Raw genomic sequence first — 13,762 nt, forward strand, 5'->3', positions numbered from 1 at the left:
AATGCTCCAAAGTTTGCTTGGAGTTTTTTTTTTTTTTTTTTTTTTTGTATAATGGTGCTTGATAGTTTAGGGCGTTTGGCATAAAAAGCTGACAGGTGTCATCTTAGTGTGAACAGCATGATTATGTTTTAGTAACTGTGGCTAGATAAGTTAATTTCTGCCTGATTGCTTCTTCCAAAGTCATTTTCAAACTTAGTTTGATCATTCACGTCGTATTAAACCAATAAATGATGCTAACAATCGACTACTGATATTTACAAACAGTGTTGTTATTGTCCTTCAGAGTCAGTGATAGGTGGGCTGGACGTACTCGGGGGGGAAAAAGCCCACACGGCCACGACAACGACCTTTCCAGCGCTGAGAATCGGAGCAGTCCAGCAGGTCTATGACATCACCCCGCAGGAAGTGCAGCTGGGAGTTGTGCTCTGGATTGAAGTCAAACAGGGCTTGTGCTTGATGGGGTCTCTGGTGGGAAACAATAACAGACAAAGGTCATTATTGTTGTGCCTGCCTTTACATTTTCTACATTTAGGTCCATTTTGATATCATACATTAATTATGAAATTATAATTGCTGTTGTCAAAAAGTACAGCCGTATTTGTAAGTGTTGTCTCACCTTTAGTGTATGTTCTGTGTCCCTCAGAAAAACAGTCCTTTCCTTTGCTATGCTGTTGGTCTTGTAGAAGTCCACAAGCTGGTTTAAGGAAGGAAAGATCTCCTCCCAAACAAAGTAATAGCCATCTCTGTCCTTTAGCACTTTGAAATGCTGGACATGATCCCCATAGCTGCCAGAGGAGACAGAAATTCAGAATAAGCACACAGCACTACAGAATATCAGAGTACTTACAAAATAAGCCCTCTAGGATTTCCTATATATATATATATATATATATATATATTCAGTTTCAGTTTTAGTCATTTTAATGCTTAATGTAAACTTATTTTATTTCAGTTAGTTGCCAATCAATGCAACATTTATTAAATCAAATTTTTTAGATTTTATTTCAGTGTTATTTCAATAATGATCTGCCATGCTTGTGTTCAGATTGTAAATGGAAACTATGTATGTCAGAACAAAGGATCTTCAACATTCCGTTTATTGCTTGCAGTTCCGTTGTGCCACAAAACAAAATTGCTTTAAAAATGTATACAATTCATTGCAATGGAAATATCAAACAAATGGGCAATTCTTTAAAAAAAGCACACACACACTTTCAAACGAAAACATTTCACAGAAAGAATTTGCTGGTTTTTGAATCACGACAGGTTCAAAACATCCTCTTTTTACATTTTAGGATCTGTAAACAGCTATACTTAATGCAGGGCAAACATTTCACAACAATTAGTCAGCATGTCTTCCAAATAAAGTTTTGATGTTTCTTTAGTTGCATTAGGGTAGAGGCTCTGTAAATGTTCTTTTCAAAATACTGATAACATTTAAATAATTCAGTGTTTGAAACAGCAACATTTCTTTCAACTGTATTTCTTTCGAGGGCCTGTCCTGAAATATCAAGATAAGATATCTTGATATTTCAGAGTAAAGTAGATAATACATATCTCTCTGCTTTCTGTAGGGCAGCAATAATCAAATCAATTTGTCACTCAGTTTACCTGAAAACCAAGTGCCAAGACTTGCTCATTTTTAGAAAGTGAAAACCGTAGAGCTTGCATTTCAATAAACCTAAAAGCTTGTGACTGTCAATGTGAAATACTGTACTTCCTCAAAAGATTCCTTAAAGTCAGATGGTAGATGCTTCATCATGCAGTGCTATTTATAGGCTGATTAAACTAGTCACAAGCACATTCTTGAATTGAGTCACAAATGAGGTTGTTTTAACAGAAATAAAGTCTAGCAAAGTCAATCCACTTTGACGGCTTGAAGGTTTCTGTGCATGATATGCTGCTGGTGATGGGGTTTAGGGCATGGGTGAGGACAGAAGCTATAATTAAATATAGACGTGCATGATTTGGTGGTTCATCAGCAAAACCTGTCATTTCTCTCAGCCGTCAGTGTCATTAACAATGACCTACATTCAGTGCTTAGACCTTCAAAGCTGTTGTGGTTTGTAGCAAGGCAGGTACATCTTGCATGTGTCGAGGTAACAGCAAATGGCTAAGGTACGTTGCATTACTGCTGTAACAAAGCTGTTTCTTTTGAATCACTGTGAATGACAGTTTAATAATTTTATCTAGTGAACAGCCCAGTGGAATCTTTAGCTCCCCAATGCAGGATTACCTGCTTGCTGGCATTCTCTCCTTTCATTGAAGATGACTGGCAGGCCAAAATACTCTGCTTTGTTATTATTAGCAACATAATGAAACCACTTGGTGAGAAAAAAAAAAATACATAGGTTGTTCTGGATGGTTACTAATGTGTTGCTAGGTGGTTGCTAGGGTGTTATGGGTGGTTGCTTATCCCTACAAGTCTTGTGACTGCTGAGGTGTTGCTAGATTGTTCTGGGTACTTTCTAGGGCATTGCTAGATTTTTATTGTTGGCCAGACAAAAAAGTCCAATCACTTAGAAATAAACTAGCACATCTTTTTTCAACAAGACCCACTTTTAAGCTATTATGCATGTACGTATGTATTAAAAAACGACAAGTTACACTTCAAGACTTTAATACTTAGGATTAGGGGTTTGGACTTTCAGTAGTAATATGTTTGCTTTAGCAATTGCAAAGAAATGTATATACAGTAGGGCCTATACTTTACTATATGCATAGAAGGATGTCATTGCAATGGTCATTTAAACCATCTAAACTTGGTTTTGTGGATAAGTCAGTCAGTGCCCCACTTTAAGACGGAGCAGATGGTTCAATAGACATTTCACAGCTGAGTTACCTTCACCAATCTTCATTCGGCCAAGTGGAGTGACAAGACCTGTGGCACAGGGCCAGAGGAGATACACAGCACCTCCTTTGTACACACTCAGAAAAAAGGTACAAAGATGTCACTGGGGTGGTACCCTGAGGTCAGGACCAGTTCTAGACATTTGGAGGCCCTAGACAAAATTCATGTTGAAGGCCCCCCACCCCCAATAAAAAGCACTTGAAAGAAATATGATTCCTAACCTTTTTATTTATACAACATTTCATTTTATTTTTTGTATATTTTTACTTTTACAGTACCGGTCAAAGGTTTGGACACATTACTATTTTTAATGTTTTTGAAAGTCTCATATGCTCATCAAGCCTGGATTTAGTTGATCAAAAATACAGAAAATATTGTGAAATATTATTACAATTTAAAATAATGGTTTTCTATTTTACTATAGCCTACTTGACGATATAATCTATTTCTGTGATGCAAAGCTGAATTTTCTTCAGCCATTACTCCAGTCTTCAGTGTCACATGACCCCTCAGAAATCATTCTAATATGCTGATTTATTATCAGTGTTAGAAATAGTTGTGCTGCTTAATATCTATTTTATAACCTGTGATACTTTTTTCAGGATTATTTGATAATTTTAAAAAAAGAAATATTTTATTACAATATAAGTCTTCAGTATAAGTCAATTTAACACATCCTTGCTGAATATTACTGTTTTTGTCTGTTTTTGATCAAATAAATGCAGGCTTGATGAGCATCACAAACTTAAAAATAGAAATGTGTCCAAACTTTTGACCGGTAGGCCTACTGTATGTACATATTAATCAAACTTAATCTATATCTAAGGTAAAGACGATCACTAAGCAGAAAATAAGTTAATTTCTACTCAGTCGAAACTGAAATTAAGCATTAAGTTAGAACAGTAATGTGATCATCAGCAGAATTTAGAAGATACACACATCTGAGGTTCTTTTTTGAAACATTAAAAAAATTTCTAGTGTGTTTGCTTTTTTGACGTCTGGGCACTCTTTTAAACTCATAATAAAGCGGTGAATGATCAGTCCAGAAATGACGCTGATCGACACAGTCACCAATGTGACAGAAGTCGTCGTGGACGGTGGAAAAAAAATTAAACATGCTAGTCTTTCTGTCGTGAACCACTGACACACTACACGTGCTGAAACTATGGAATCTTACGTCCCGACGCCCATTGTCGTTTAAGCCCGGTTCAGACTACATGATTTTAGCCCAATTTTGCCACGATTTGCTTGACGTAGGGTGTCGTGGGGATTCGTAAATGACAATGGGCGTCTGGACGCAACATTTCATCGTTTCAGCACGTGTAGTGTGTCATAGTGGACGACAACCGATTCCGCGTCTGCGTTCCACGACATCACGACAGAAAGACTAGCATGTTTAATTTTTTTTCTGTCATCCACAACGAGTTCTGTCACATTGGTGACGTTGACCAATAGCAGCACAGAAGCTCTTTCATACACAGGTTTCAAACATGGCAAAACGAAAGAGAGATGATGGTGCTGCTAGGTGGAATTATGAGATGGAGGAAAGGTTCGTGGAGCTGTGGCAACAGTACTCCTGCCTGTATGATGTGTCATCGAGGGACTACCACGACAGAACAAAGAAAGAAAAATGCTGGCGAACTATAGCGGAAGCGCTTCAGCAATGTTTACACTCTTGTTTTCGGAAGTCAGTCGCTAGTTCCGCCTTCTCGATGACATCACGCGCGTCGTTAAAGACATCACACGATGAATGTTCGGGAAGCAACGTGTAGTCTGACATGTTTCTTGTCCACGACACGACAAGATTTTAGGAGTCAAAATCGTGTAATCTGACACAGTGACTATCGTGACCGACAAAAATATCATGTAGTCTGAACCCGGCTTTACGAATCCCCACGATACCCTATGTCAAGCAAATCGTGGCAAAATCGGGCTAAAATCATGTAGTCTGAACCGGGCATAATTAGCCTTTTGCTTCGCAGCACCTGAAGGATGTCTTCGTTACGGCAAACATTCAGAAGGCAGGACCCGCTTTGAAACTGCAAAATTAATTGGTTTTACTGCAGATGAGTGACAATTCAACTATATCCAATTAACAATTAAGCTAGTATTTTGCTGCCTGTCTTGACTGGTGGACTAGCGTATAGGATGGAGGCCCCGCCTCAAAGCCCGAGGCCTTAGGTAGCGCCGGTGCTGAGGTGCAAAAGCTAAAAGGTACATGTTTGTACTTTATTTACCCCTAAATGGTACACATTATTAGTACTTTAAAAGTATGCATTAGTACCTTTTGAAAGAGTACTGCCCCAGTGACAAACTGTAAACTGATATCATACAAACATTGAAAACATTTAATGTAAATGGGTGTTTTTCTACACAACAAACTTCCACTAAAAATACACCATTCAAAAGTATGAAGTCTGTAACATTTAATGTTTTCCAAAAAAAAGTATCTTATGCTCATCAATGCTACATTTATTTGATCAAAAATACAGTAAAAGCTGTAATATTGTGAAATATTATTACAATTTAAAATAACATTTCTATTTTAATATATTTTAAAATGTAATTTATTCCTGTGATGGCAAAGCTGAATTTTTAGAATCTATTACTCCAGTCATCAGTGTCACATGATACTTCAGAAATTATTCGAATATGCATTTTGTAGCATTATACGTGTATTAACTGTCACTTTGAGCAATTTAACCATCACCCAGACTTTGTGTGTAGTTTCTCAATTATGTCATGAAAGATATTACAGAATGATTTGTTTATATAATTTTTTAATTGATTGTACATTTGTGCCAGAATTTTTCTGATTTACAATAATTTAAATTTTTTATATAAAATACTGCTTTCTGAATTTATATTAAAATCAATGCAGGCTCCAAGCTTGAGTTGCCAACATATGTAGATATCAACACTCAGCATAAAATACTCAACAATTCTGTTAATCACATTTATATTTTTATATCTTATTGTCTTTTAAACATGTCTTGCACAAGAAAAACACTTACACAGGGTATTTAATTAATGAATATGTTGAAACCCAAAAAGAGGAAGCTGACATGGCCAGACATTTGTCATATCTGAAAAGCCCAGGATATCTTCTTAAAATGGTGGCATATATTGTCTCAGAGAAAAACAGGAACATGAGTACTGTGGAAAATAAAATAATCAGAGCACTTGAGGTTTCTTATGGTCTCTTTTCATTAACCCAGTTCAAACCTGGATGGCATTGGATATTAATGCCCAAAGTCATCAAAGATTTACATTTTTAAAATCAGAGGCATTCCAGGCATTCACATTGCTCATTTTGCATAATGACCTTGATTTGTCATTTAATATCTTTTATGGTCATTCAACTAGAATGCAGAGGTGGACAGTAACTAAGTCCATTTACTTGAGTATTGTACTTAAGTACACTTTTTGAGTATCTGTACTTTACTTGCGTATTTTTTTTGTTTGTTTTGTTTTTCCACTATAGGTTTTTAACATTCTAAAAGCTCTTTATTCCAAAGATACTACAAGCTAGTCAGTGTATTCAGTAGGTGTATTGTATTGTAAGTTGCTTCAGAGGTATTGCAAGTATTAAATACAACAATAATAAAACAGAGCATTGACAAAAAAAGGAAATTTACTTTTGGTACTTAAGTACTTTTAAAAGCAAGTACTTCTGTACTTTTACATAAGTAAAAATCTGTCTTTACAACTTTTACTTGTAATGGAGTGATATTTGACCAGCAGTATCTGTACTTTCACTTAAGTAATGGAGTTGTGTACTTTGTCCGCCTCTGCTAGAATGCCAGAGTTAGATTTCATCGATCACATGGAGATCACACCTGTGTCAGTCTTATTAGTAATCTGTATCCACAGACAGCACTCTCTCAAGGAATGCATACAGAGCTGCGTCACACATTAGCCCTGGACCTGCAGACCAATCTTACAATATCCCAAGCCTATTCTTCCACACCTGAGGCCAGTCCTCACTCAAGACCGCAGTGCTGATTATCAAAGCCAGCTCGTTCCCAGACAGGCTTGCGCTCTGCCATCCAAACCCAACTCAGCCATCAAGAAGTGGATGGTAATGAGCCGGACAGAATAATGATGTGATTCCAGCAGCAGCGCACTTGATGAATTTTAAATGAAATCTCTGCTCCGACATAATAGCTTTCTGATGCTCTCATTTTCAGACAACTTCAGTACATTTTCTTAAACAGCAAGGGATATTGGCATCTTTGTAAAGTAGGTCAGATGGGTTTTGATGGACCCTATCCAATTTTTCTCATTATTCAATTTCTAGTTATGCTTTTATGAGGCAATGCAGCAAACAACAAATTACAGTGACCCCAACAACAGCGCATAGAGCAGACTAGGCTAGGAATGCTGGGAAGTGTCTTACCTCACCGACATGGAGAATTCTCCAGGTGCACTCTCACTCTCTCTTACTAAGAAGCTTCCACACTCCTGCTGGCGCAGTCGATTCTCGGCCACATGTCTGGAGATACGGCCCACAAACCATCTGGGGGCGAGATAGAGGTGCACAGCAGCGCTATTAGACATGAAATAAACAGCTAGAAAGGTTGCTGTAACTTAAATAGCATTGTGTGTGTTTTTATACACTTTATTAGTATGTGGAAAACTACTGGCAAACTAGAGGAAATTTGTGTTTAACAAAGGTTGCTCTTTCATAGCTGTTTCTGCTAAAATTCTTTATAAGCAAATAAAGTTTTAAATATTTAAGATATTTTAATGATTTTAAAAGAAGACTCTTATGCTCACCAAGGCTGCATTTGTTGGTTACAAAATACAGTAAAAACTGTAATATTCTGAAATATTATGACAATTTAAAACAACTGTTCTATTTGAATATTGAAATGTTAAATATTCCTGTGATGTTAAAACTGAATTTTCAGCATCATTACTCTAGTCTTCAGTGTCACATGATCCTTCAGAAACCATTCTAATATGCTGATTTGATGCTCTGCTGTTATTAATTATTCCTGAAGTTCAGTTATTCTTGAAAAAAGTTTTTGCTGCTTAATATTTTTGTGGAAATCGGACTCTCTAAAGGATAGAAAGTTCAAAAGAACAGCACGTATTTGAAATATAAATCTTTTGTGACATTAGAAACATATTTAATGTCACTTTTGATCAATTTAATGCTTCCTTGCCAAATAAAATGATGAATATTTATAAAAATAAAAAAATAATAATAAAAATCTTACTCCAAAGTTTTGAATGGTTGTGTATCATGGTTTCCACAAAATATAAATCAGCAAAAACTGTTTTCAACATCAATAATAATAGGATTTTTTAAAATGCTGTGTGTATGTTTACTGTGTATATGGCATATACTGACATCATAGAGCTATAAAATAATGTAAAGAAATAAAAACAAAATATAACAGCTCAAATAATTTGGTCCTGGAAGAATTTGATGAGAAGTTTATGCTGAAATTTCTCATACATGAATATGATAATACACTTTGGTATCAAGACTATACCCACCAAAGTCAATACCAACACAAGTCAAATCAATACTCTCCAAGGTTTACAGACATTGTACTTACGTGTGTGGCTTTACGCTGATATAGTTTTTAGGTACATAGCCCTTCCTGTTCACCAACTCTGCAGTGTACCAGTTAGGATCATCTTCCATATTAGTGATCTAGTGGAAGAAAAAACAATAAGCAAATCCTATAATTCGGCAAACAATCGGTCTGCATGCATAAACCAACACAAAACTGCTCTTACCTTAAGTACGTCTCCCTTCTGAAAGCTAAGCTCGTCACTTTCCGTGGCACAAAAGTTGTAAAGAGCTACTGCTTCCATCCTGAGCTGGAGGTGAAGTCTGACCCAAGAAGATCAATGTGGCTAGACGTCCCACCACAGCAACAGAATACTGAAGAGAGGAAAGGATGAGACCAGAGAGCATCCACGCTGAAACAGACCGTCCAGAGACAGGCTCACTGTCAAACACCGCTTCGTGATAAATGAACCGAGAGAACAAGCATGAGAATGTGTGTGGGTCTAAAAGAGATAGTGAGGCAGAAAAAGCATGTGGGAGGAAGGCAGGGGTGGCAGTTCCTGTCTCAGAGTGCTCTAATAGAAGGAAATACAGCTATGTGAGAAACAGGAAAGTTGAAAAAATGATGGGAGGAAGACGAAAAGAATGGCCTCTTGAAAACTTCCCGTTATCAGAGAGTTGGAAATGCGTATTACAAGTGAAGAACAACACACATGTGTTTGCCTGACTGCTGTTTCATGAGCAGATCTGTCACTGAGTTTATCTGGTAAATCTGTGTTAGTTTAGACTTTTCCTCAGATATTACTAGCACTTCTATGTCTGGAAATAGCTGGAGGTGAATCAAATCAGCTGTGGAGTTCATCTGAAAGAATTTGTGATTCAAAGAACATAATGTGTTTTAAGATGAGCAAACACCATGACTCACTGAACACCTCAACTGTTTCTCTATTGGCGGTGCTGTTTATAGCACATGGCCGTCCCATTTTTGGCTAGATATTCACATGAATTGGTCTTTTCTTTTGATATTCCTTAATGAAATACATTATTTTTGCACATTCGCTTTTTTATAGTAAAATAGTTTGCATTAATATACCTCTAGCTTCCATATTTTTTTTCATTTTCCATCTGTTAACTATATATATAGGTAGCTTCAGCATTATATTGATGATCATGTTTATTTTTGTTAAGACAGTAGATAGCAAGCTGTCATTCAGAAGATGCGTTTGCAAAGTGATTTACTAATAGTTTAGCAACCTGAGGTTATGTACACACACATTCTCTCTCAGATTATCATTAAAATGTATTTTCATTGACTAAATAGTAATGTTTTATGTATGCATCTGATTGTATTTCACATGTTCTATGACTTTATTAGCAAACAATCCTTTCTTGCTCTCATTTTAGAGCTTTAACATACACTATTTTGCTGTAAGATGTCACACACTAGACATCATGATCAAATTCAAAGAGTCTATCTTGGCATTGGCTATATGCAAGAGGACCGTGATGGACTCATTACGCAGACAGACAGTCATTATTGCTGTTTGAACTGATGTTATGAACACTCCCCAGGGTGAAGAGGAGCTGTTTACAAATTCCCTTTCAGAACATTTGAAGTTTAGCCTTAAAGAAAGACAGTTGCTTCATAAATGATCACTTAAATGTGATAAACCCACATAAACTTCTAGTTAGGATGTCAACAGCACTCGACACAACATTTTCCGTGACTTAAACTGTTACTTCAACCTGGAAACATTTTGCACCACAATAGACAATCTGTGAACGTCACTTGCACTCAGATCTATGCATATGAAAAACTGCTGTTGGTGTGATGTTGTTGATAGAAAGTTAAGATGCTTATGCACAAAGAAACATTTAATCGCATCCATTATTAATTTCACCCCTTATTTTCACTAGTTTTTTGTCTTAGAGGAAACTGTTTGTGTGTGTGTTTCTATGGAACTTATTTAATATAATTACATTTAATATATTCATTTTTATGTCTATATATATATATATATATATATATATATATATTAATAAGTTCCGGAAAACACACTCGACAATATAAACAATTATATGTGGGAGACAGAAAAAAGGACTTCCTGAGCATGAAACAAGGAAACCACAAACAGAGGGGCGTCTCGGTGACAGAGTTGGAAAGATATACAGTGGTGTGAAAAAGTGTTGGCCCCCGTCCTGATTTCTTATTTTTTTGCATGCTTCATTTAAAAACTGCATGTTGTGTTCACTTGTGTTATCTTTTACTAATATTTAAATTTGTTTGATGATCTGAAACATTAAAGTGTGACAAACATGCAAAAAAATAAGAAATCAGGAAGGGGGCCAACACTTTTTCACACCACTGTAGATGCACTGCCACCATTTTATACTTGCAAGGATTGCTCATTTGACTCAGTGGCCTATGATTAATAACCACAACATTTACATTCTCATTTCAAATGTCAATTTCAAGTCATGCACACTATTCTATGTCAAAAAAGACTCGAGTGAAACTTTCTAAACAAATAGTTTAAAAGCAAAACCAACATAACAAATTCTGCCATCATTCACTTTGCCTCATGTTGTTTCAAACCTGTATGACATGCTTTCTTCTGTGAAAAAAATTAAAATAAATAAAATTAGATATTTTGAGAAATTTCTCTTTGTTTTTTGTCCATATAGTAGTAGTCAATGGTAACCAAACCTGTTTGGTTACCAACTTTCCTCACAATAGTCATACAGGCTTGGAACAACATGAGGGGGAGTAAACGATGACAGAATTTTTATTTTTGAGTGAACCATCCTTTAAGGATGACTAAATAATTTGTAGTCATTGCATCTGTTACAGAATAAGTTGTCTTACATTTAAACATTACAACATCTCTACGATCCCCATTCAAAGGCAATTATAATACAAATATTCATGTTGGTCTGTAAATCTGAGTTTCATTGCACCTCATTATTACTCAAACCTTCTTACTTAATGGAGCACATTTCTTTGTGGATAGTACCATTAGATAATGAAAATCTCACTGGCTTGACAAAAGAAATGAGAGGAACACCATTTTATGTCTAGAAGCCATGTCAAGGAAACTATGCAGATTGGGAAACTTTTTGCTAAATGGAAACTACTGTTTTGTTTCACTGTGGGATGTCACATGCATTTTGTATGCAGAAATAATTGCAAGCATCATGAAAGGGACCGCACAGCTTACCCACACAGCTCTTTTAAGGTGAAAGACAGGGTTTGATCACTTTTAGAGAGGGGAACAACAGTATTGTTTACCACATATTATAATTAACGAAATGACAGTGCTGAGATGTAATATTTTGTGGTAAAACTGAGAGTGATTATACACAGATTTAAAACTTGCTTCATATCACTTTCCCCAAAGAGGGTTTACCATTACACACCTCCATTTCAGTACCATGAGAAGCAAAATCTTTACCATGCTGCCCCTTACTGGTCAACTCATGTCAATACTATTAAATCTCTCGGCTAATGTAGCCGACCTGACCATAATACTGTATGTGTGACATTTCACATAAAAAATCTTCTTTTATGCATTGAACTGTGTCCAAGAGTTTTGTTTCCAACAATCAAATAGAAGATTCATATTGTAACACATATGCTATGTTTATAAGCAGTAAAATGGCATCATAGTTACTAAAAGGCATGATTATGTTCATTCTAGTGTTTTTACATCCTGGTCCAAGTAAGTTCATAAACCTCATTTGTCTTTTGTCTGTATTTGGTAATCCTCTGGTTTGACAGGGAAACCAAAGTCTATGTGTATAAGTCTGTCTGTTCAAAGCAGAACCATCTAAAAACTGTAATAATTTAAACCATAATATTTGATATTCCTACAACAACAACAACAACAATTAATTTATTTATTTACTTACTGTTATTTATTTCACCAAAAGAACAGTTTAAAATATTTTACCTATGCATATAACTTCCTCATCATCTGCCTGTTTTGAGTTTTTTAACCTTAAAAACAAAGTAACCTTATCTATTTTTCTAAAATACCAGTTAGTGCAGTTTACTACTGTTAAGTGGTAACTTGGTAGTATCCATTAGCCCAGGGCAGGAGTGGGAGTCATTTTCAGCCCTGGAGTTTCATGCCGTAGAGCGGCCCAGTTTAGTTCACGACCAGGGCCGCATTAAGACCGCACTGGGCCCTGGGGCTATGACTTACTGCAGGGCCCCCCATCACAATAATGATTGATATATATATATATATATATATATATAGAGGGTACAACTGAGCTAAAGACCCACCTTAAGAAAAAATGTGCCATTCACTGCTCCTAAAATTTATTATTGCAGAAAAAATATATACGTTGTATTGAGCATTAATGAAGCAACAGATTTTGTGTGAAAATTAATAGAGGTTTAGACCAATTTGAGGGTAAGTATATGATGACAATATCTTTATTTTTGGGTGAATATCCTTTTAAGATCTCATAATATAGGTTAAGGATCTCATATAGCACATGCTTTATATTTAACTATTAACATTCATTTAAGACACAAATAACTGTGTTTACGAGGATACTCGCAAAGACGGGCATGTTGACACATAACTATGTGTATTTGACCGTTTAAGCACAAGGAGCGAAAGTTTAGTCAGTAATACGAGCAGGTGTATCAGGTAGAAACCGTTTTAACGCACGCATTTACCAGAAAACCATTTGTTTTAAAACCTGCTTAAAACGCCTTGAAATGATAAAAATGATAAGCATCATGACGCGCTTCAATCAACGATTGAGATATTTCTACCGGATTATCTCCCAACCCTTCCAACCCTTAAGTTTGTTCAAACACAAAAACAATATAAATCCAGTTAATAATCAAACTAACCTAAAATCTGTGTGGACGATGACACTGTTTTTATCTGCTCCATGTGCCCGGTTCACTTGCTGTTCCAGCAACTTCCACTCCATCATCAGCTTTAGTAAAATAACCTGATAGCTGGGGAATTTACTAAGTCATGTTTTTTATGTTGTTTGTATTTGAAGTTTTTCGTTTTTTGAGCCCCTCTCTTTGCGCGAGATTACTCCAGAACAAAGTGAAGAGAGGTGAATGCAGACATACTGGGCAGCAATCACCTCAATCACCTGTGCGCATATCGTTCAAAAGTCGAATATAGAATAAATGCATTTGATTGGTAAACCAAATTCAAACTTTACGTTTCAATCTCAAATGGTAATGCATGGAATTTACGGAAAAGCTCAACTAAATAACAGCGCTAATAAGTGGGGGGCGAGGTGGCTTTGGCGATCGGCGCTCCAGTCAATCTACTCCACAGCCAATCACGGGCCCCCTCCTTGCTCGGGCCCCGGGGCTTCAGCCCCGCCTAGCCCAATGGTTAAAA

At 36.3% G+C, this 13,762-nt stretch overlaps 1 protein-coding gene across 1 annotated transcript; it reads right to left on the minus strand.

Moving 5' to 3' along the window:
* Positions 1-12: 12 nt before the first annotated feature.
* Positions 13-8,929, minus strand: LOC107720042 (GRB2-related adapter protein-like). Its single transcript, XM_016527625.1, has 5 exons — positions 8,606-8,929; positions 8,422-8,519; positions 7,251-7,370; positions 617-785; positions 13-465 (listed from the first exon to the last, which is right to left on the minus strand). The coding sequence occupies exons 1-5, from the start codon at positions 8,681-8,683 to the stop codon at positions 286-288; spliced, it is 645 nt and encodes a 214-aa protein (XP_016383111.1). The 5' UTR covers positions 8,684-8,929; the 3' UTR covers positions 13-285.
* Between the last annotated feature and the right edge of the window lie 4,833 nt (positions 8,930-13,762).

This window comes from Sinocyclocheilus rhinocerous, unplaced genomic scaffold (genome assembly GCF_001515625.1).
Source record: "Sinocyclocheilus rhinocerous isolate Xijiao unplaced genomic scaffold, SAMN03320098_v1.1 scaffold273, whole genome shotgun sequence".
NCBI lineage: Eukaryota > Metazoa > Chordata > Actinopteri > Cypriniformes > Cyprinidae > Sinocyclocheilus > Sinocyclocheilus rhinocerous.

What these genes read in the sequence shown, in the direction of transcription:
- LOC107720042 (XM_016527625.1), bottom strand. Translation starts at nt 8,683, where the DNA reads ATGGAAGCAGTAGCTCTTTACAACTTTTGTGCCACGGAAAGTGACGAG. An exon ending in AGAAGGGAGACGTACTTAAG is followed by an intron (nt 8,520 to 8,605) that starts GTAAGAGCAGTT and finishes TTCTTCCACTAG; the next exon opens with ATCACTAATATGGAAGATGA. An exon ending in ACACAGAACATACACTAAAG is followed by an intron (nt 466 to 616) that starts GTGAGACAACAC and finishes GTTTCCCACCAG; the next exon opens with AGACCCCATCAAGCACAAGC.